Source organism: Ostrea edulis, chromosome 9, assembly GCF_947568905.1.
Source record: "Ostrea edulis chromosome 9, xbOstEdul1.1, whole genome shotgun sequence".
NCBI lineage: Eukaryota > Metazoa > Mollusca > Bivalvia > Ostreida > Ostreidae > Ostrea > Ostrea edulis.
The window spans coordinates 4111938-4133188 of NC_079172.1; the positions used below are offsets into that span (position 1 = coordinate 4111938).

Genomic DNA, 21251 nt, shown 5'->3' on the forward strand with positions numbered 1-21251 from the left:
CAGTTTTTAAGTGAACATGGCGTTATGAACTGACATTGGCGAGCTGCTGGCATGATGCAGTTCAAGGAATGTGTCTGCAAATCTGGAATTGCCGATCATAACGCCATGTTTACTATAGAACGTCGCTTATTTCTTAAATGGATGGTAAAGCGACATTAGTCACGTGCTGAAACTGGTTACCATATCCTTGTAAAGAATAACAAAACTTAGTAAGGTGAAAAACATATCTAAATCAACCAGTAAGATAACAGGAGAGATCAACAAATGTAAATAATTCAGAAAATAAGCACAGAATACAACGATATGGCGCCATTCACTGTAGGGATTTATTAAGAGAGAGGTCAATTCCATCCAGAAAATCTTCCTATTTCTTCCATGTTTTATCCAATAGGCTGTATGTTATGTTTCTCCACTTCTCTGCGATGTTCTGAAGAATGGAAGACAACAGCAATCAGCGGCGTTCTGTAATATATACATATCGCATACACAAGGAGTAAATATTATTTCCTTTGAATTTAAGAATATAAGTGTAGGAGATGGTCTTCCCATCGTCCTTTGATAATTGCAAAAAACAAAACAAAGCAAGAGTTGTCAGAAGACAATAAATTGGGACCGTATAAGTTTTACAATATAATCGCGTGTCATTTCCGATAATCAGCAACTACCAATAATTTTCAATTCCATAAATATGAACGCGATGCATTAAATTGTTTGATACCGTTGACGTCAGTCTGTTTACAGAGCTGTAGTACAGTGCCTTCCACACCCAGTAGAACAGCATTTCTCGTAGCCTGGACAGGTCCCGTCACCCATACAGTCCTCAAAGCAATCTCCATCCACAGACGCTGAGGGACAGGTACCTGGTTTTATTTCTGACAAAAATGAAGTAATCTTTATAAATCTGAATTATCAGTTATTATGGTGATTAAATGATACACTGTATTTCATGAAAATAAAACTGTTGACATTGGTATGGATGTAAATGAAATACACAAATATCAAATTGAATTCATCACGCTAGGACAACAACGAGCATTACATATACACGTTTACGTAGAGTAATGGTCGATGATTTCTTTTCCAGAGTCCAATTATCAACAGGCATTATGTAAGTATTGCTTAGCAATGCATCTCCTCTACTTCAACATTCTTGTTTGAGTTTGAAGTCAGCATTTCGTAAATTCTATGGTAGTTATAATGCGAATGCAACCTGTCGTGTGGTCGAATTGTTCATACCAATTGTCCGGCCGTTCTTTACATACTGGTTTTGACTACAGATTAATCCGTATACCTGATGAAGATATAGGGTTCCCAGCGAGTTTGACCATTCAACACGGGTGCTTACTCCTTCTAGACACTTGATCTCACCTCTGGTATATCCAGAGGTCCGTGTTTGCCTTTCTTTCTCATTCTTATAGGATTTGATTGTTAATTACCATTTCTTGATCATCATTAAATATTTTTGTTATCCATGAATTTTGAAAAACGTCGATAATGACATCGCAAACACGTGATAAGGTCATCAAGAGGAAATTTTGCCATATGTCAACTGAAAATTTTGAATAAATTTGGCTAAAGTGTTGGCTTAAGACAAATTACATTTTTATCATCCATGGTATTGTGTAAATTTGAATATCTCTATACAGAATCCAATAGCATAATTACAGTCATTTAAAAATCATTATACAGGTACCAGCAATAATAATCGCGAGAACTTATTTTTAGATACTGAAAGGGTTTTTGAATCAGAAAATGTTTCCCAGCTCATAGAACACGTTTTAAATAAAGTTCGTTTCATATCTCATACAATACCACGGAAACAGGGATAGAGGTGTTCATTAAGTACTCCCATTGTTTCGCGTCGATGATCTAATACTGAAGAGTGCACGACGAGTGTGACCAGTCAATAGGGGATATTTCCTCCTCCTAGGCACCTAATCCCACCTCTTTTATGTCCAGGGGTCCGTGTTTACCCTACTCTTAATTTTATATTCTTTATAGGACTTATGAGATTAATCACTTTCATCATCATTGACTAAAACCATTATCAAGCTAATACAACAGAACATTTCATCTGTGACGTCATGCCTTTGAAATTTTGGTTAATTCTACAGCTATTGAATCTATGAAACCTAATAAGAATCAACGAACAAAAGTGTAGACGATAGACCCTAGTAAACTTACGTGTATCAAAAGTCATGAAGTGCGTGATTTTGAGATTGTTGATAGTTCCTTTGTTCCGTGCTGATATCAGTTTTGTGCTGATGTCATCGAGGGGTGAGATATTCGTGTTGTACTGTAGCATCAGATCAACGCTGTTATGCTTTGCCCTTGAAAGGTTAAAAATTTGTTTGTTGGCAAACATACAGTGCTATGTACATGTCAGGAAATAAACATTTATGTTTTCATTGAGTTGAATTCCAATTTAAAAAAAAACCCTCAAATATATACATGAGAATTAACCACACTTTGAAGAACTAAATTCACTGGTATGAACATTAGTAAATATACCGGAAAGATATAATCTGTATCTCTATAATGCCTTCAGTCTGTCTAAAGAAATGAGAAACCTACAAATAGTACAAGAGCGTGTTACAAAAGCTTTGCTTTTAATACTTCACCCTGTAGTCCTGACTTACAAGACAACAATGGATTATGCATTTACAATTTAATTGATTATACATACATTTGTATGGACGATGTTCTCTAACGCTACGTAGTACGTGGATTGTGGGTTTAGCAATGATTTGTCCCATGTATATTCTTGGAGCTCCATGGTTATTGATAGTGTTCCCACTGTATGAAACACATACACTATATACTTTTAAAAATAACAATTATCCATGTACCATCTAAAACAAAAGATTAGTATTGTAATACAAATCCAAGTAAATATCAAAATTTCTCCAAACAAAGATGAGCCTTTGTCTATCATATTTAAGTGTTTTGTTCGAGGTCACTTTCAACTTAATAATATTGTTTTGGATTAACTAAATACTCCAGAAAGATAGGCAAAGAGAGAAGTTTACATTTCTATCTATGTTAGTGTTTAAAAGAAACATGTCTATGGCAAAGTTATCGAATAAGAGAAAGAGACATTCAAAGTTATTGAGTAAGACAACGAGATATTCAAAGTTATGGGGTAAGACAACGGGACATTCAAAGTTATTGAGTAAGACAACGATACATTCAAAGTTATGGAGTAAGACAAACGAGACATTCAAAGTTGTTGAGTAAGACAACGAGATATTCAAAGTTATGGGGTAAGACAATGGGACATTCAAAGTTATGGGGTAAGACAACGATACATTCAAAGTTATGGGGTAAGACAACGATACATTCAAAGTTATGGGATAAGACAACGAGACATAAGAACAAATTGATTCAAGGTGTTCTATGGTTCACAAGTACCAACATATATTAGAAATACTGAAAGGGTGAAATATTGAAAGCATTAAATCTATGAATTACTTAATAATAACAAGCTAATTTTCTTGGCGCCAAATTTGTTTGGAACTACGAAAATTCATTTCTGACTCGCATTTTCATTCAAAATAGATAAAATATAAAATATTCGTCATTGATGAAATAGAGATTCTAAGGCCCCTGTCCAGATTTTAAATAATATATTGAACACCCCATCCTGAGAGTAAAGAACCGTGGGTGTCAAATTCATTTAACAGATCTAGAGCTAATCAACACTAGAATCAAAATCAAACCATTGCGGGGAAGTTGTGTTGTTGTTGATGTGCGCCTGGTCTTCACCGTAGTCTTCTCAGAAGTTGTGGATGTTGTCAGCTGCGTTGTTACGGATAAAGGAGACCCTACATCTAGTGTTGAAAAAATGTAGAGTGGAATAAGATACATCGGTGTTCTTGCAAAACACTGAGGTACTATTACCATTATCATTTTATAGAAACGAGAGTGAGTTCGTATCAGTTTATTACCCAGAGGATTGGCTTTAGAAAGTCCAGTATAGACAAAAATAGAACGTTAAATCGATTAATATTTTTTCCTTCACAAATGAACGAAAAGTATCTCCTCTGTTTCCATTTTTTTCCCGGATGCTTTCGTATATAATAATGTGAAAATCCATAAAGTTTGATATTCATTAAATGATGAACACAAAGAATTAAGGAAACCGAAATTAGATCGTAATAACAATGTATTCATTATGGAGCGCCAAATTAACATAAACTCAAATAATTGAAGACATCTTCAATTTTTTGAAGATATCATCAATTCAATTATTGCTCTCTTTAATCGAATTAATGCGCGCATTAAATCAATTATTGCTCTCATCAAATAAATTAATGCGCACTTCAATTCAATTACTGCTCTCATCAATTGAATTAATGCGCGCATCAATAGAATTAATGAGAACAATAATTGATTTAATGCGCGCATTAATTCAATTATTGCTCTCTTTAATTCAATTGATGCGCGCATTAATTCAATTAATGAGAGCAATAATAGATTTGATGCGCGCATTAAATCAATTATTGCTCTCATCAAATGAATTAATGCGCTCTTCAATTCAATTACTGCTCTCATCAATTGAATTAATGCGCGCATCAATTGAATTAATGAGAGCAATAATAAATTTGATACGCGCATTAATTCAATTATTGCTCTCTTCAATTCAATTCATGAGAGCATCAATTTCATAGAAATATTGCTCGCAATAATTAATTTAGAGCTCGGTATAAATAATTTGATGATCTCTTTAATTCAATTGAATATATCTTTAATGATTTACAATGCTTTTGTATAAGGAATCAATACGCGCATCAATTCTTTTAAAGAGAGCAACAATTCAATTAAAGAGATCATTAATTCAGTTGTGGATATGTTGAATTGAAGATATCTTTAATTATATAGAATTATTGCTCTCTTCAAATGAATTAAAGATATAATGAATTCAATTGAAGAGAGCAATAATTGAATTAATGGGCGCATCAAATCAATTGTTGCTCTCATCAAATGAATTAATGCGCGCATCAATTCGATTATTGCTCTCATCAATTGATTTAATGCGCGCATTATATCAATTATTGCTCTCTTCAATTGAATTGTAGCGCGCATCAATTCAATTGTTGATATCATTAATTCATTTGAAGAGATCATTAATTCAATTAAAGCGCGCATCAATTCGGCTGAAGAATTAATGATATCATCAATTCAATTAATGCGCGCAATAATTCAAAATTGAAGATATCATTAATTATTTGAAGAGATCTTTAATCATTTTTTTTTTTGCGCGCATCAAATGAATTGATGATATCTTCAAATAATGGAAGCTATCTTCAATTATTTGAGTTTATGTTAATTTGGCGCTCCATATTTCATAGGTGACAATGCAACAAACATTCTGCAAGTTGCAACCTAGTTTTCCAATACAACGTATCATTGGGTCAAATGCTGTCTGACTTGTTTCATACCGATTGTAAGGCCGTTCTTGGCACACTAATTTTGACCACGGATAACTCCGTTTACCTGATCAAGATATAGGGCTCACGGCGGTTGTGACCAGTCGACAGGGGATGCTTACTTCTCCTACGCACCTGATTCCATTTCTGGTATATCCAGGGGTCCGTGTTTGTACAACTCTCTATTTTGTATTATTTATACATGTAGGAGTTAGGAGATTTATCATTGTTCGTTATCTTCACCTTTCATGCAATACATGTCCTCTACCGCCTGAAGTTAAGTCGTCTACGTAATAGTCTGCGTGGATAGTTTATGTATTATCACAAAAAAGATAGGAAAATGCGATTTATTTCATTAATGATTCCGTAAATTATATGGAACTCACACAATGAGGAGAATACAGAAAGTAAAACTAATTCTTATAATTTTTTTTGAATATGTTAACCGTGACAAAAGTGAAACTTAATCTGTATCTATCAGGCGGCCACATATCTATATATTTTGTACATTGTTTAACGTCCCACTCAATAATCTATCAGGCGGCCACATATCTATATATTCTGTACATTGTTTAACGTCCCACTCAATAATTTATCAGGCGGCCACATATCTATATATTCTGTACATTGTTTAACGTCCCACTCAATAATCTATCTTGCGGCCACATATCTATATATTCTGTACATTGTTTAACGTCCCACTCAATAATTTATCAGGCGGCCACATATCTATATATTCTGTACATTGTTTAACGTCCCACTCAATAATCTATCAGGCGGCCACATATCTATGTATTCTGTACATTGTTTAACGTCCCACTCAATAATCTATCAGGCGGCCACATATCTATGTATTTTGTACATTGTTTAACGTCCCACTCAATAATTTATCAGGCGGCCACATATCTATATATTCTGTACATTGTTTAACGTCCCACTCAATAATCTATCAGGCGGCCACATATCTATATATTCTGTACATTGTTTAACGTCCCACTCAATAATCTATCAGGCAGCCACATATCTATATATTCTGTACATTGTTTAACGTCCCACTCAATAATCTATCAGGCGGCCACATATCTATATATTTTGTACATTGTTTAACGTCCCACTCAATAATCTATCAGGCGGCCACATATCTATATATTTTGTACATTGTTTAACGTTCCACTCAATAATCTATCAGGCGGCCACATATCTATATATTCTGTACATTGTTTAACGTCCCACTCAATAATCTATCAGGCGGCCACATATCTATATATTCTGTACATTGTTTAACGTCCCACTCGAGAATTTTCCACTCATATGGAGACAGCCATATATCAAAATTATTCAGTTTCCCCCAAGTTAAAACATGGTAGAGGAAAGCCTGGAAAACAGAAAGTCTGATAAAGCTTGGAAAAATCAATCGACTGCTACATACATGTAATACGAATCGACCGGTCACATCCGCCATCATAATGTTTGTCAGTAGCTTGCCTCGATTTAGAAACTGATCATACGCAGAATAAGCTCTTGTATATCGAATTATTTGAGAGATATAAATACCGCCTGCAGGTGATAATGGAATATTGCTGCATAAACATGGGAAGTTTACAGTGGAGAAGCTGAAATCATCCCGTTCGTCGTAAAGTAGAGTTGTTAATTAGTTTGCCGTTAATATTCATTTCCAATAAAATATCCAAGTACGAAGCAGATGAGGAGGACTCTGTAGTATTTTTTTTTTCGAGTTCACTGGGATATATTGAATAGATATATGAATGAAAATTATCATTGTTAATAGATAAAACGTCGTCGATATATCTAAATGTCGAGTTGAAGGTCACAACAATAGATTTTTTCTTCTCGTGTAGAAGCATTTAAAAACATCATTCGGGATGTGAAGAAGTCGGAGGTAGTGCGTATATGTGAACTCAATTGTCGATCAGGGACTTAAGGATATGCTAGCTGCAAATTCACAAGCCTTCTCCAAATACACTAGTTACTGACTATATCTGCATACACTAGTTACTGACTATCTGCATACACTAGTTACTGACTATATATACATACACTAGTTACTGACTATATATGCATACATGTTCGTCACAAATTCAACACTGCAAATGTAAAATTAACTAATTGTGACTTCAAGAACAAGATATGACGATATACGAGTAACAAGCATATACTTTTCATAATGATTTCGCATAGTCATTACAGAGAATGCCAAGAAATAAATATTTGGAATATATCTGCTATAACATCAAAACTTTTTGTTTCAAACTGTAGCTTTCAACTCTGTAATAATTAACATTAATTATCATGCACCCAATTTAAAACGTTACCTGTTGGCAACAACACCTGTTTCTATAATATTCAGGAAGTGCAATCACAATCCCCCCTTTTGTTTTAGAAATTTGAATAAGAAAACTTTACTAACCTGTACACGTTTGACCACAACCAGTAGAACAGCACTTTTGAGCTCCTGGACACCTACTATCGCCGGTACAGTACTCTGTACAGAAGCTCACTTGTGTTACAAGCGGACAGTTTCCCGACCTGATGACTGAAACAATACATAATATCCTGATACATATCCTATTCTGCCATCAAAATGTCTTGTAGACATCATAACATGGATAAAGATCGATTCGAACAGCCTTACAGTTTTAACATTCCACATTTTCTCTGTTTAGATGAATATGACGGTCAGTTTTTTAAATCGAGGCAAGCTACTGACAAACAAGTTGAAGGTACAGGCGTTTACACAATCTCGATTGAAGTCAGTATTGAGCAAATTCTATGGTCGGTATAACGATCTAGTTCGTCAATACAACCTATCATTGGGTCAAATGCTGTCTGACGTGTTTCATACCGATTGTTAGACCCTTCTTGGCACACTGATTTTGAGTACGGATAACTCCGTTTACCTGATCAGGATATAGGGCTTACCGCGGATTTGACCGGTCGACAGGGGATGCTTACTCCTCATAGGCACTTGATCCCACCTCTGGTGTGTCCAGGGGTCCGTATTTGCGCAACTATGAAAGGTGAAGATAACGAACAGTGATCAATCTCATAACTCCTACAAACAATACAGAATAGATAGTTGGGCAAACACGGACCCCTGGACACACCAGAGGTGGGATCAAGTGCCTAGTAGGAGTAAGCAACTATTTTGTATTACTTATAGGAGTTATGAGATTGATCACTGTTCGTTATCTTCACCTTTTATGATACATTTTCTCAATTAAACATAGGTATTACATGATATTCATTGTTTTGATAGAGTTGTAATAATTGTCCTATTGTTGAAATTCTCCTTTATGTGTTTAAATGTCTCCACAACCTGGCTCCAGGATATCTCATGGAACTCATTATTCCATACAACCCGACAAGAGCCCTGCGTTCAGAAACCACAAATCTATTAATTGTACCATCAGTCAGAACTAAGACCTACGATGAACGCAGATTCGACAAGGCTGCATCCACAATCTGGAACAATCTGCCTAGCCAGCTCAGAAACGTCAAAAATCTTGAATGTTTTAAATGTCTGTTAAAAACTCATCTTTTCTGTCAATCCTATAACCTTTAAATAGCTATGTACTGTTGAATGTAATGAACTTTGGGCACATTTGTGTTTTAGATTCCTTTGAGTGGTTTTACTTGTTTGTTTTTCATACCTTTAGGACGTTGTATGCTTGCATCATATTTTATCCTTTAAATTGTCTTGATTTGTACTTTTTATCCATTATGACATAATGTTGCATTCATGCTTATATGTGTGAGGATTATTCGTTGTGTATTCTATGGTTTTTCCTTTAATTATCAATTGTAAATTTTAGTATGTTATACAGCGCTTTAGAGTATTTTTAGATAAGGCGCTATATAAATGTACTTTTATTATTATTATTATTATTATTGAATTTTACATTTAGTTTTCTGGTTTTTCTTGCCCATGACAAAAGCTTTTGTAGATTGGCGATTGTATTTGCAAATTAACAAAAATAAATAAAATCTGACAAAGGCATATGGAAATATTTCTTTAAAAGTAACGATAAAGTGTTTCGTGTTGAACATTTTTTATCATGTAGAAATGATTTAGTATATTTCATAATAGATGTTGTGCACTCGATAAAGAAAATGCTGGTGACCATTTCTCATGTGTAACATGTTTTGTTACAATTTACATGGAGACAAACAGAATTGCAATGTTGCGTTGAATTAGTACCGAGGTTTTAACACAGATATGTATTACGTTAAGTTGACCTTGTGTGTTGCAGTTTTTATCAAGAGTTCTTATATAATGAAATCTCATAAATTATTTCTGACTAAACCTTGATAAATAGAGAATATTACATGCTAAAATCGATATCGTAGGTCATATCAGCCCGAGTCGCCCCACGTCAGCCCAAAGGTCGAAGGCCCGAGGGTTGATATGGGGCCCGAGGGCTGATATGACTTACGGTATGGATTTTAGCATGTAATATTAGTTATCACATACTACACTTCTTTAATAATCATTGATAAATCTTGTACAATATAGTGTTTGAGAGAGAGAGAGAGAGAGAGAGAGAGAGAGAGAGAGAGAGAGAGTATCTGGTATAGAATTCGAGGGCTGATTTTACATGATGGTAGTACTATTCTTTTTGTCACATGCGGGTTAATCTATTGCACTTTAAAGATAGATCATGAAATATCTGGTATATTGCCTACCTTGATTTACTATGGTAAAAACTTTGATTTACTGTAATAGTGAAAACTTTGATGTACTATAATGGTAAAACCTTGATTGACAACAGTAAAAACTTAATTTGATACATACATTGGTTAACTACATTTGTACGTGTATGGTAAAATCTTTTGATATATTATTGTTTTACTACAGTAAACACCTTGGTACATTAATTTACTATGGTAAAAACTTTGATATACTGTTCGAGTGAATACGTAATTTCCGGCTTGATATGCATTTTTGCACGCCGGTCTGATATGTGACATATATTTTCGGACCGGTCGTTGATATTGGCTATTGTGACGTCACCCGTATCACGCAGAATCTGCATAATCATTACCAAGTATATGATAAATGCAAATATTTATCAAGATCACATAACAAGCGGTTGTATGTTGCCAACATATTCTTTTGAGAGTGCACAATGTGAACATGAGGAATTATGTCTAACCAGAAATAGAACACTGTCAAATTCATTTAGCGAAGAAAAGAAAGAAAGATTCCAGAGAAATGTAAAAAAGATGAAAAATTATTCCGAAAAAAAGTGAAGATAACGAACAGTGATATATCTCATAAATCATATCAACAATACAAAATAGGGGGAGTAAGCATCCCCTGTCGACCGGTAACACCCGTTGTGAGCCTTGCATCTTGATCAGGTAAACGGGAGTAATCCATAGCAAAAATAAGTGCGTCAAGGCACCCCTACTAACGTGTTCGGAACATATTCTTTATCGGTGTTAAGTAGAGCGTAAAATCAAAGACTATCGAATGAAATATAATCTCGTTGCTCCGAGACTCCAACGCGAGCTACCTGAGACCCGGTGAATTTTCTACCGGATATGGATGTGCTTTAAGGAATTCCAGTGTTAATGTAAGTATCAATTAGAAATTATGGTATATTGTGCTTTATTTGTTTTTGCAATATATAGATCTACGTATCAATGCATTATTTTCCTAATGCCATCAGCTAATAAAGCTTAAATAAGAAATGGTAAGAAAGAGTTATCGTCCTTAGATTTGGACCTAGGCCAACTTTGAAAGAAGTCTTGATTATCGTGAAAAAAAAATATTGAGGACATTTTTCTATTTCAAATGCCATAATTAAATTTTAATGTTGCATAGGGATTGTGTTCAATTGATCAAACACTGAAATGTTGCATACAATTTACCATTTCCACGCAGAAAATATTATAGTCAGAGTCTGTTTCATATTTGAGGTATATACATGTATGTATCTGTGAATGTGCATGTTACAAGCAAAGAAATATGCATTGCAAGTATCTTAAAACTTCTAAACTTAATATTTCTTTGATGGAAACATAATCATTTTCCTAATCTAGCTGTATAGATAAAGTGAATTTATTTTATGAAGAAAGTAAATTTTATTGATTGGATCTATTGTGGTGACCAGGGGGTGTGTATACTACCCATTCATAATTTTTTGATATGTAAAGATTTTGATAATTAAACTCATTGATGCATGCAGCACACCAAAGAAAATTAGAATGAATGAAAAGTATATGACATGTATTTGTATGATTATCATTTGGTACATATGTAAATGAAAAATTCCAACTTTTCTTTATATGATATAATTTAATAATAATAATACCATATTTATATAGCACCCTTTTCATACACTACATGTATGTACGCTCAAAGGTGACCAATTATGGATTGTTTTTAAGTGGAGGGAAAGCAACAATAAATGGAAATTAGAACATGACTAGATGTATATATACATGTATATATATAGTAACCATTGCCAAAGTATATAATGTACCAGTGATAATTTTAAAAGTTGATCACAAAACTGCAAAGGACATCAGGGGACAGTGCATTATATTTAACAGGATCCTCCCTGTATCTAATGCAGGGTTGTAATTGTCATTTATAACATGTATATTAAATCTGGTAAAAAATGTGCATATTAGACACCAGTGGACGATGCATTAATTAAAATTTTTTATCAGATCATGCATCAATCTTCTTATATGTAGCAAAATATCGCAGTCTTTGATTTATATAAAATCATAGTAGAAAACATTTAAAATTCCTGAGTGGTGCAGGTCTCATACTATTTACAGATTGGCAGTTTATAGCTCTGAGTTTCTGTAACCACAGACATGTATTACTAATGTTTATTTATGCAAGCATTTATGATATATATTAATCATTAACACATATATTAATGTGACGGGACAATATACATGGATATACATCATAACTTTTTCCTTTATTGATACATTATAAGCAGTACATTATATTTTCATAAGTCATTTCTAAAAAAACAAGTCTCCTTTTATGAATGAAATACCTACATGCATTTCTGATCTTTTTAATTGATTTAGAATTACTTATTACAATTACAAACTTATAATTACAGAAACACACATGTAATAATATCAATAATCTTTTTCATATTTAGATTAGTCATGTATCTGTATGTTAGAGGACAATCTGTACAAAAATTTAAAATCTTAAATCAAATAATTGAATCACAATTAGGATTACATTGCACTACACTGTAATTAACTATTGTTTTAATATACATTAACTATATTTTGTCTGTAAGAAACCTTTGCTGTTTCATATTTAGTATTACATTTCGCAACATAATTAAACAGTTATAAGTCTCAGAAATCAAAATTGAGCTGTGATCATCCAGAAGCTGTTCTAGAAATTTAGGAGAAGAAATTATTTTGCATGATCATATTACATGGCTTTTTTTTTTCAAGTTTGGCCAAGTTAGGATCATAGTGTGCACTGAGTATTATTTAACCTAAAGTAAAGAATTTTGTAATTATAAGCTCCCTTTAATGAAAAGCTGACTGTGCAATGTTAATTATTTTACATGTTTTAGTTTGTGTTATACATTTAACTGAATTGCCTTAAATTGTAAAAAAAAAAATGTGAATTAAATACAATTGTAACTGATCAAAATATTTATTATATTGCATGTTGATGGAGTTTTGAAAATTTAAAAGCATAAATTAAGGCATCAAATAAATATTGTGTTTCTGACCCTAAATTAAACACACTACCCTTAGTTTTTAAAATAAACATATATTGTTGAAGAGATCATTGAAGAAACATTGTTTGACATCTGTAATTCAATTTTATCTATAATAAGGAATTTTAATCAAACTAAATCTAAAAGTTTCATTGACAAGTGAAAATAAATTCAATAAGACACAATTAATTTGTTTAAATGGAGATTGTGATCAGAATATTAAAACTTAATTGTTTACAGTTAAAGAAAAAAGTTACGAATCATATGTTCCAATCTGAATTGAAATTAGAGTGGTATATTCGACTCGTCTTCGGTACACCTCAATACAAGGAAGTGTATCATAGAGAAGTGGGATTCTTTTTCTCTTGCCATTATTTTGACTTGCACAGCAATTTATATTTTTAGCCTAAATTTCAAATCATAATACATATTTGTGCATGTGTCTGCTTTCAGTGTACTTTTTGGGGACTTTGAGTGATTCACCACCCTTTGAACAAATGTATTTTGAGATCCTCAAAGGAATCCTAGATTTGTCAAGGTATCACATCTTCCTATAATTGAATGTAATGATTATGTTTTCAAGATTTTAAAGGAGATTATTCTGTCTACAAAGCGAGATCATTTTATCTGTCCTTAAATTTTTAACCAAGCTATACACTGCATGCAGATAATTTTGTTTCTTAAAAAAATGTTATAGTATTTAAACATCTTTTTATGCATGGTTGTATATGTACATGTAACAGAACTTATGAAGTACATGTATATGTGTTCAGTGTTTTATTATGTAAAATCTACTTAGGGGTACAACTACATTTACAAATTATGTACATGCATACAAAGGCACAAACACAATTTCTACCTCAAAACTTTCATCAGATACAGGGTGGAGGGTATAAAATAATTTGTGAACACTTCTATATGGCTTATCGGAGTTCATAAATGCTTATATGCTTCTGCTCATGGTTTCTCCTCAATACCATACAGTACAATAAGGGGCAGTTTCATTTGAAGAACTTCCAATTTGGGGAGCTCAGGGAGACATTTGTATTTCCTAATAAACAATCTTTAGTTTCAAATTGTGATTATGGTATTTTTGTTTCTCTTCTATAAAATGTTAATTATATTAAATATTTATTTTGAAAAAAAATCATAAAATATATATGTAAAGTTATAATTAAAATTTTTCTTTCTGGTAAAATAGGCATAGTGTATATGCAGTGTAGGTAGAGATAAATCACATAGCAAAGAAAAATTCCAAATTGATTTTAGCTCACATGAGCTGATAGCTTGAAAGAGCAATTCTGATCACTTTTTGCTGTCATCAGTCCATTTGTACAACCTTTTCAACGTCTTCTCCAGAACCATAGTGTTAATTTCAGCCTAACTTGCCACCCTTCACAGGGGAGATAATCACAAAATAGGGTGGGTTCATTAAAAGTCTTCTCAAGAACCACAGGGCCAGAAGAGCTGAAATTTACAAGCAAGCTTCCTGGCATAGTGTAGATTCAGGTTTATTAAAATCATGACCCCCTAGGGATAGGATGGGGCCACAATAGGGGATCAAAGTTTTACATGCAAAGGTATAGGGAAAAATCTTTTAAAAATCTTCTTCTCAAGAACCACTGGGCCAGGAAATCACAAATTTACAAGAAAGTTTCCTGACATAGTGCAGATTTAAGTTTGATAACACCATGGCCCCCGGGGGTAGGATGGGGCAACAATTGGGGATCAAAGTTTTACTTACAAATATATAGGGAAAATATAACATCTTCTCAAGAACCAATGGACCAGAAAGTAAGACAAAAGTTTATATTTACATGAAAGCTCCCTGACATAGTGCAGATTCAAATTTGTTAAAATCATAGCTCCCAGGGGTAGGATGGGGCCACAATAGGGGATCAAAATTTCACATACAAATATATAAGGAAAATCTTTTGGATTTTTTTTAAAGAATCACTGGGCCAGAAAGTCTTACATTTATGTCAAAGCTTGCTGACATAGTGCAGATTTAAGTTTGTTAAAATTATGCCCCCCCCCCCCCCCCCCAGGGGAAGGGTGTGGCCACAATAGGGGATCAAAGTTTAACATACAAATATATAGGGAAATCTTTTTCTCAAGAAGCCATTGGGACAACGAAATTTACATTCACATGAAAGCTTCCTGATATAGTGTAGATTCAATTTTGTAATAATCATAGTTACGGGGGTAAGTTGGGGCCACAATAAGGATCAAAGCTTTACATGCAAATATACAAGAACAATCTTTAAATATGGGCCAAGGTAACTCATGTGAGCAATGTGGTCCATGAGCCTCTTGTCTTTAATGCTATTGATACTAAATTGAAACAGAATAGATATCTAGAAGGAGTAATTAAGACAATCAATCAGTATTCATATTTCATACTGGAAAATAAAATTTAGATAGCTTATATTGATCATTGTGAATTTTTTTTTCTTTCAGAGATTCATTTTGAGGAAATAGCTGGTGTGCAGTCCACATTCCTAAATGAATTCATCAGTTTACATTAAGGATCTACCTTCAAATCCTGTAATCTGGGATGCTCTAAAGTGCATGTCACAGACTAAAGTTATAAAAATAACTTCCAAGAATTTTTAAGAAATTGTTATAACTTTGAAATGTATGTATATACATGTATACTGATATTGAATTAAATTTTATAAAATTTCAGCATCTGATTTTATGTATATATAGACATATTGTAAAAATGTTCCACTCTAAAGGTTTAATTTCTTTGATATTTAAAACTTACAAAAAACTTTTGCAGATACAGTGGTGTAACATTGTCTTACTTTCTGATCAATACATATAGATAAGAAAACTATGTATATTTCAATAAATGTGGAAAATTTTCAACCATTGAATTTCCATTTATGAGTAGTAACTTGTACATAGTACTTCTTAACCAACTTTGATACTGTGTAACTATAACTACCTGCTTGCATGCATTGTAGAGCACGTACAGCTGTAGTAATAATTCACATTTGCTGATGAATTGCTTTAGCATAAAGAGTAAAATTAGTACGTTAAGTTTTAAATTTATGAAAATGCATATTAGGCTTTTCACAGATATTTCTTAAGATATATAGAAAATATGTATATATTCATATAATTGTATAAATCCTGCTAATCTAGCTTCTTCCTAAGTGAAGTGTATGGCACGCCATATTTATACAATGTATCTACCGGGTATTCCTTTAAGGATTTCATATATAATTTATGAAATATCTTCTATTTCTGATAAGATATCTAATAAATCTTATAAGATATATATCTCATATAATATATAGTTTATAAAATATTTAAGATATATATTATAAATTATGAAAGATATCTCCTAAGCTTTATAAGATATCTTGTATATCAAATGATATAATGTTTAACAGATTTCTTATAAAACATAAAATATCTTAAATGTTTTATAAGATTTCTCACAAGCTTTATAAGTTATCTTACATATCTTATAAGATATCTCATAAACAATTTTAAAAAAAATATAGCTCAAACTTTGATATATCTTATAATATACATGCAAGATATCTTATATGTTTTATGATATATATCTTATAAAAGTAAATTCATATGATACATTATAAAGTTAACAAGATGTCTTATAAAATTTCGTTTTTGAGATATCTTATAAAATATCTTATTAAGTTTGAGATATATATCTTAAAAGAAATAAGATATATGTTTTAGAAGATAACTTATAAAATATATAACATATTTTATCATCTTTTATCACTCAGATATCCAATTATAAAGGATACAATTAATATATTTCATAAACTTAAGAAGATGTCTTGTAAGTTTAATAAGATATCTTATAAAATTTATGAGATATCTTTAAAGAGGAATAAATCTAAAAATAGCATGCTATAGAAGTGTAGTAATAGAATCTAACAATAACATCAATTTCATTTTTTCTGTGACGTTGATGATTAACTTATAATGTGATATATTATTTTGTGCAGTTTATATGAGTCGCAATTATACTATAAGGGAGGAATCGCACATTTTCTTCACCAATTCTATTTTCAATGCAAAATATTCTCTTTTTGTAACCAATGCTGAAGATAACTTAATTTGTTAAAAATCCTTGACAAGAGAAAAAAAAATTGTTTTGTCCTGTGACTTGCCCACTCTACAAAATCCTAAATCGGGGAGGGGGAACTTTTTTCCTAAGTTCGAAAAAATTCATGATTTCTTAATTCGGAGGGGGGAGGGGGTGTTAAAAACTTACTACCAAAGATAAATTTTTTATACAAATTCTCCATGAATACATGCATATATGTTTGCAGTTCTGTCTTTACCCTAAATACCACTATAAATGAAAAATGGAAGAAAGCAGTCTCCCCAATTTCTTTATTTGCATATGTTATAAACAATGGAATTATTCTACCGTTGCCCCCCCCCCCCCCCCCCGAACAAAAGAAGAAAAGACCCTCCCCCCTATGACACGACAATAAGACTAAATATCAGTTAAACTACAATCTAAATCTTTAAATGACTTTAACTTCCTGAGCTTTTCACTATTTCACAATCATCGCTGGTATGACAGTACTTAATTGAATTTTCTAATTTGCATTGATGATACATGTCTATTACAGTATATAGAAAATGACTATAACTTTGGCAGATTTATTTCCGGTTTCCTTCACTGCGGAATTTGACCTCACCTCTAACCTTTTAATGGGTCAAAAAACCCACGTGGTGTAAATTTAAATAACAATAACGTTAGTAGGGGTGCAAGAACGGCCTAACAATCGGTATGAAACACGTCAGACAACATTTGACTCAATGTTAGGTTGAATCAAGTTGGCAAACTAGATCATTTTAACGACCATAGAATTTGCGAAATGCTGACTTTAAACGAGACTGTTGAAACCGCTGTAACATCAACTTGTTTGTCAGTAGCCTGCCTCGGTTTAAAATTGTAATTCATAGAACATACTCTCGCATATTGAATCGGTTGAGATGCATAATCTTTGCACACACACACACACACACACACACACACACACACACACACACACACACACACACACACACACACACACACACACACACACTCTCTCTCTCATTTTGAATGCACACAAACATTACTAACCGTCGTAGCAATAAATCATCGATCGCTTGCGATATTGTAATAATAAAATTTGTCAGAACTTGATTTGTTAATAAGAACCATTCGAGCTGCAAATCATTTGCTGTGGTACAGTTCGATGCTGTTATAATATCTTTATTTAGAGTATGTTACGCAATTGACATTGTAATCCTAACCAGCGATGGAATCACAGAAGGGAGATTAATATACATTATATAGGTGATAAATATTCATATCAGATCCAGTGAAAAGCTTCGGATATTTTTTGAAACCACGAAAAATAGAACACATTGAAATAAAGTGATTTTACATTAGACAATATGCTTACCATGATCATACCGCAAGTAGTTCTGCACTCCTAAATGGTGTATGTACCCATGGTTGAGTAGTAGGAAAAGAGTGTTTAAAAGACTAGCAGGGTTAGTATAATCACTGTTGTATGAAAGAACCAAATCAACAAATATCCCACCATATCTGTTTGGAAAAAGTATGAAAAATTAAAAATGACGACTACAGTTCTAACATATGGAAACAATGCCGACAAAAAAGTAGCTTCATGTCGTACACACAAAATAAAAAGTCGTACGTACAGGATTGTAACTAAAGTCATACGTATAGAACACCACGTCACATGTACGAGATGAAAGGCGAAGTTAATGAACAGTGATTAATCCATTAACTCCTATCTATAAGCAATACAAAATAAATAGTTGGACAAACACGGACCCCTGGACACAGCAGAGATGGAATCAGGTGCCTAGGAGGAGTAAGCATTCGCTGTCGACCGGTCACACCCGCCGTAAGCTCTCTATCTTTATCAAATAAACGAAGTAATCTGTAGTCAAAATCAGAGTGCTAAGAACGGCCTTACAATCGGCATGAAATACATCAGAAAACATTTGACCCAATGATAGGTTGTATTGGCAAACTAGATCGTTACAACGACCATAGAATTTGCGAAATACTGATTTTAAACGATATTAAACACGTACGAGATGCCATGGGGTTCAGGGATGTAATAGTGAGGGATCTTTAGCATGCCAACGCCTGCCGCGACAAGGGACCTCCGTTTTTAAGGTCATACCCGAAAGACCCACGATTCTCACTTCTAATTGCCGAGGATTTGGCGAAGGAAGCAATGACTACCCATGTTTACGTCTTAGTTTGAGGCTCGAACTCACGACCTCCCAATTACGAAGCGAACCCTCTGTCTACGTTCTTTGTAGTATGAGGTTTTATCCATAATGGAAGCATGCGGTAATTTGTATAAGCAACGACGCCGGCGGTTATAATGTCAACCAAAATGCTCTAATGGTTTCCATATATCTAATAATACAAGCACGTAGACATTTATGCCTTATATCAAGTAATAAATAAATTTTTTGTCAAGCTGGAAGGTCAGCACTTTTATCGAGAAATAAAACACATTGGAAACAACATAGGTTTGTTACTGGCACAAAAATTAAAGCATTTCTTTATGTTTTTCAATGTGCCTGTCAAAACTTAAGTTATCCGACAAAATGATTATAAAGATTATGTATCACCTTTTCATTCATAATTTCATAACGTGTATACATTAAAAATTCTGAAATAAAAAAAAAAGAACCCATATAAAACAGAGAGAAATCAAATCAGTCTCTTTGCCAACTCTTCTTGGGAGCGTTCAAAGTAACATGAATCAGGTTAATTTGCCCAACTATCTATTTGTATTGCTTATAGGAGTTATGAGATTGATCACTATTCGTTATCTTCGCCTTTCATTCATGACATTTACTTGTTACACTGGTACTGTTGTAACAACTTGATGTTGTTTCTTACATTTTAAATGTGCTACCATTATGTTACTTCTTAAATGAATATCAACTCTGTATCTATTGTTTAGCTAAAGTAATGCTATATGTCTTATGTACATAACGTTCATTGAGAATGTACCTGAAAGATCGAACCTCCACCCCTAAAGTAGATGGCATCTTTCTGAATTGTTCTCCAAACTGAAAAAAAAAATGAAATAGATTAAAGACATTACGTTGGTATAGTGGTATAAAATCTATGAAATAACATTTTGAATGATGCTCACATTTTCCATGACAGTGTTGTGTAGTTCTTGATAATAGGCCGAGGTGTTGTACAGTAGATCGTTTGACCATCTGTAAGTCGACAATTTCATAGTAGCAGACATCCGACGAACTGAGAATTATAATGAGATTCTAAGACACTAAGACATCAAAAGACAAAGGTCAATCTATTACACTAAGACATCAAAAGACAAAGGTCAATCTATTACACTAAGACATCAAAAGATAAAGGTCAATCTATTACACCAAGACATCAAAAGACAAAGGTCAATCTATTACACCAAGACATCAAAAAACAAAGTTCAATCTATTACACCAAGACATCAAAAGACAAAGGTCAATCTATTACACCAAGACATCAAAAGACAAAGGTCAATCTATTACACCAAGACATCAAAAGACAAAGGTCAATCTATTACACTAAGACATCAAAAGACAAAGGTCAATCTATTACACCAAGACATCAAAAGACAAAGGTCAATCTATTACACCAAGACATCAAAAGACAAAGGTCAATCTATTACACTAAGACTCTCACGGTCCACGTTGGCTTTAATATTATAAATGGATACATGACGAAAAACACTACTGTAAACACTGCATCAAAATCTTAATTTTACAACGAGTGAATGCATTCCTCATTATCGTTAAATATGCTGGATTTTCACACAAAAAATGAAGTAGTGAGAGTTGCAATTTTTTTCTTAGCATTCATACTGTTGATACGAATCGAAAGAAGCCAAATCGCATAGTTTTTACAGATTAAATCATCTTGTAAACTTTAAACCTGTAACGGGTCAAGGATCATGACTTAAATATCGGGTAAAATCTTGATACTACCAAAGGAAAGTTGCTATGATTGTCGTTAATTGTATCACTGACG

General features: G+C 33.0%; 1 protein-coding gene and 1 long non-coding RNA gene across 2 annotated transcripts in view; one reads left to right on the top strand and one right to left on the bottom strand.

The window, feature by feature from the left end:
• Window positions 1-210: 210 nt before the first annotated feature.
• LOC125660154 (uncharacterized) overlaps window positions 211-21251 on the bottom strand; it is a 55656-nt gene continuing 34615 nt past the window's right edge. The window contains 10 exon segments of the mRNA XM_056148191.1: window positions 211-462; window positions 719-872; window positions 2185-2330; window positions 2512-2570; window positions 2687-2796; window positions 3720-3830; window positions 7858-7983; window positions 18622-18767; window positions 20226-20284; window positions 20371-20480. Of these exon segments, the coding sequence (XP_056004166.1) occupies window positions 736-872; window positions 2185-2330; window positions 2512-2570; window positions 2687-2796; window positions 3720-3830; window positions 7858-7983; window positions 18622-18767; window positions 20226-20284; window positions 20371-20480 (1004 nt within the window). The 3' untranslated portion in view covers window positions 211-462; window positions 719-735.
• Window positions 10883-15855, top strand: LOC125659682 (uncharacterized). Its single transcript, XR_007364159.2, has 3 exons — window positions 10883-11026; window positions 13622-13706; window positions 15629-15855. It is a non-coding gene; the product is annotated as an uncharacterized LOC125659682 (long non-coding RNA).